This window comes from Apis dorsata, unplaced genomic scaffold, assembly GCF_000469605.1.
Source record: "Apis dorsata unplaced genomic scaffold, Apis dorsata 1.3 scaffold_39, whole genome shotgun sequence".
In the NCBI taxonomy this organism is placed as follows: Eukaryota; Metazoa; Arthropoda; class Insecta; order Hymenoptera; family Apidae; genus Apis; species Apis dorsata.
Genome location: NW_006263341.1, coordinates 384,277 through 386,235, shown reverse-complemented (window position 1 = coordinate 386,235; position 1,959 = coordinate 384,277). Strand labels below are relative to the sequence as shown.

The following is a 1,959-nucleotide window of genomic DNA, read 5'->3' as shown; positions in this document are numbered from 1 at the left end:
TTTTCTTTTTTTTTTTTTACATAGAATTCTGAGGAAATATTCCCAGCGTTAACAGGTGGTGGCTATGCAATGGCTAAAGAATTGAATATAGAATTTTTAGGTTCTCTACCATTAGATCCGCTTTTAACTAGATGTTGTGATGAGGGTAAAAATTTTCTAACAGAATTTCCACAATCGCCAACTATTTTTACATTACAGACAATTGTTCAAAGTAAGTTTCTTTATATATTTAAAAATTTTGTTTTTATCGTTTTGAATTGTATTGAATTGAATATTTTGAATATTTATTTTTCATTTCAGAAATAATCAAACAATGTGAGAAAATGAAAAGTGATTGTGAAATTGATATTACTTGAAGAATAATAATAATGCGATCTTTATATTAGAAAAAAATATACATCAAGATGCTTTGTAAATTGATCAAAACTTAATCTAATTAATTAACGTTTTGAAATTGTATGTAATTTTCTTTTTATATAAATCAGATTCTTCTTCGGAAACTTGTTTATGCAAGTATACTATTTTTTTAAGTCATTTCATTTCTTTTAACGATTTAAAAGATTTAATTTTTTCTTATGATTTTTTTGCATAATATCTGAACTGTTTTATGAAGATATTCTTCATAAATTTCAACAAATGATGGAAATAACGATGATCGGTTAAGTCGGTTAGCAAGACAAAATTCTGGAACAAAATTAAAATATGTAAAAAATTTAAAACATTTTCTTTTTCTTTTTTCTTATCTGACATTTTTGAAAACGAAAATTTTATGTATTTTATAAATTTAATAAACATGTTTGATTCTTTCATTTTTCATTATTCATACATTTTATATAAATATATGTGATAAGATACGTATTCATTTGAGAATCTCTTTCTGCGATTACTGTCGAAAATATTAAATCGAATTCTGCGTTTATTTAAAAACTTTCGAAATGTTTACTCTCTAGAAGATAGAAAATTCACCGAAATTATTACTATTTTAAATTTATTATTCTAGAATTTTCGAAATTATGTTCAGTGAAAATTTATTTTTTTCTTATTTTTCTCATCGTCGATTTCATTCAAATTTGTTTATCTTTTATCGTTTGTCAATCAACTGTCGCGCGATAACTACAAAACTGTTTTAAATTATAAAACTAGCTGTAGTTAATCGATAATCATTGTTATGTATTCGTTTAAAAATAATTTAAAATAATTAAAGTTCTTACTTTTGAACGGTAGAACGAATAATTATTTGCGAAAAATATTCTCGCAATAGTTTTGCTTTTAAATGGATGTGTAATATTTACATATTATCTATTTAATTGTATGTTTAAAATTGTAAAGTGATAAATTTGAATATAAATAGAATAAATAGAATATAATACACTTAATATTATAATACTGTATATATTGTACATAATATAAATTTATATAGCTGGCAAAAATAGAATATATTGAAAGCAGTTGAAAACAAAAATTACAGTTAAGATTTGCATCAATCATATCGTCAATTAATATAATAATTTACAATTATTATATTTCTATATAAATAAACAATACATTAACAATAAGAAATGTATATATATATATATATATATATATTAAATGATTGTCGTTGAGTTGTTAGGAGTTGATATGAAAATTGATAAGATATTTTTTTTATCATTAATTAATTACTTATATAAGTAATGTAAAAAATTCATCCTCTTTTTTAACTATAAAATCCAATATATTATTTAATTATTCGGTATTTTAATTCTATTATTATTAAATAAATAATAATTATATGCATAATGTATATATAAAAAAAATTCGAAGAAATTATTCGCAATATTATAATATAATTGTATAAAATTGTATAAAATATAAAGTATAAAATAAATATATACATGTATATTATTATATATATTATTTTATAGTTCTGGCTTTTGTTAAATTTGATATAACGAGTAAAAAGTTTTTCGATATCAAGTT

The 1,959-nt window shown here is 20.6% G+C and overlaps 2 protein-coding genes across 3 annotated transcripts in view; one reads left to right on the top strand and one right to left on the bottom strand.

Annotated features, from left to right (window-relative positions):
• The window catches only part of LOC102677776 (cytosolic Fe-S cluster assembly factor NUBP1 homolog), a 6,164-nt gene extending 5,360 nt beyond the window's left edge, over positions 1–804 (top strand). For both annotated transcript variants that reach the window (XM_006608550.2, XM_006608549.2), the window contains exons 6-7: positions 25–211; positions 301–804. In XM_006608550.2, the coding sequence (XP_006608613.1) occupies positions 25–211; positions 301–356 (243 nt within the window). In that variant the 3' untranslated portion in view covers positions 357–804. The remainder of the gene's footprint in view (positions 1–24; positions 212–300) is intronic.
• Positions 1–1,959, bottom strand: part of LOC102677546 (tektin-3-like) — a 23,423-nt gene that overhangs the window by 5,244 nt on the left and 16,220 nt on the right. The gene's annotated exons all lie outside the window — the stretch shown is intronic.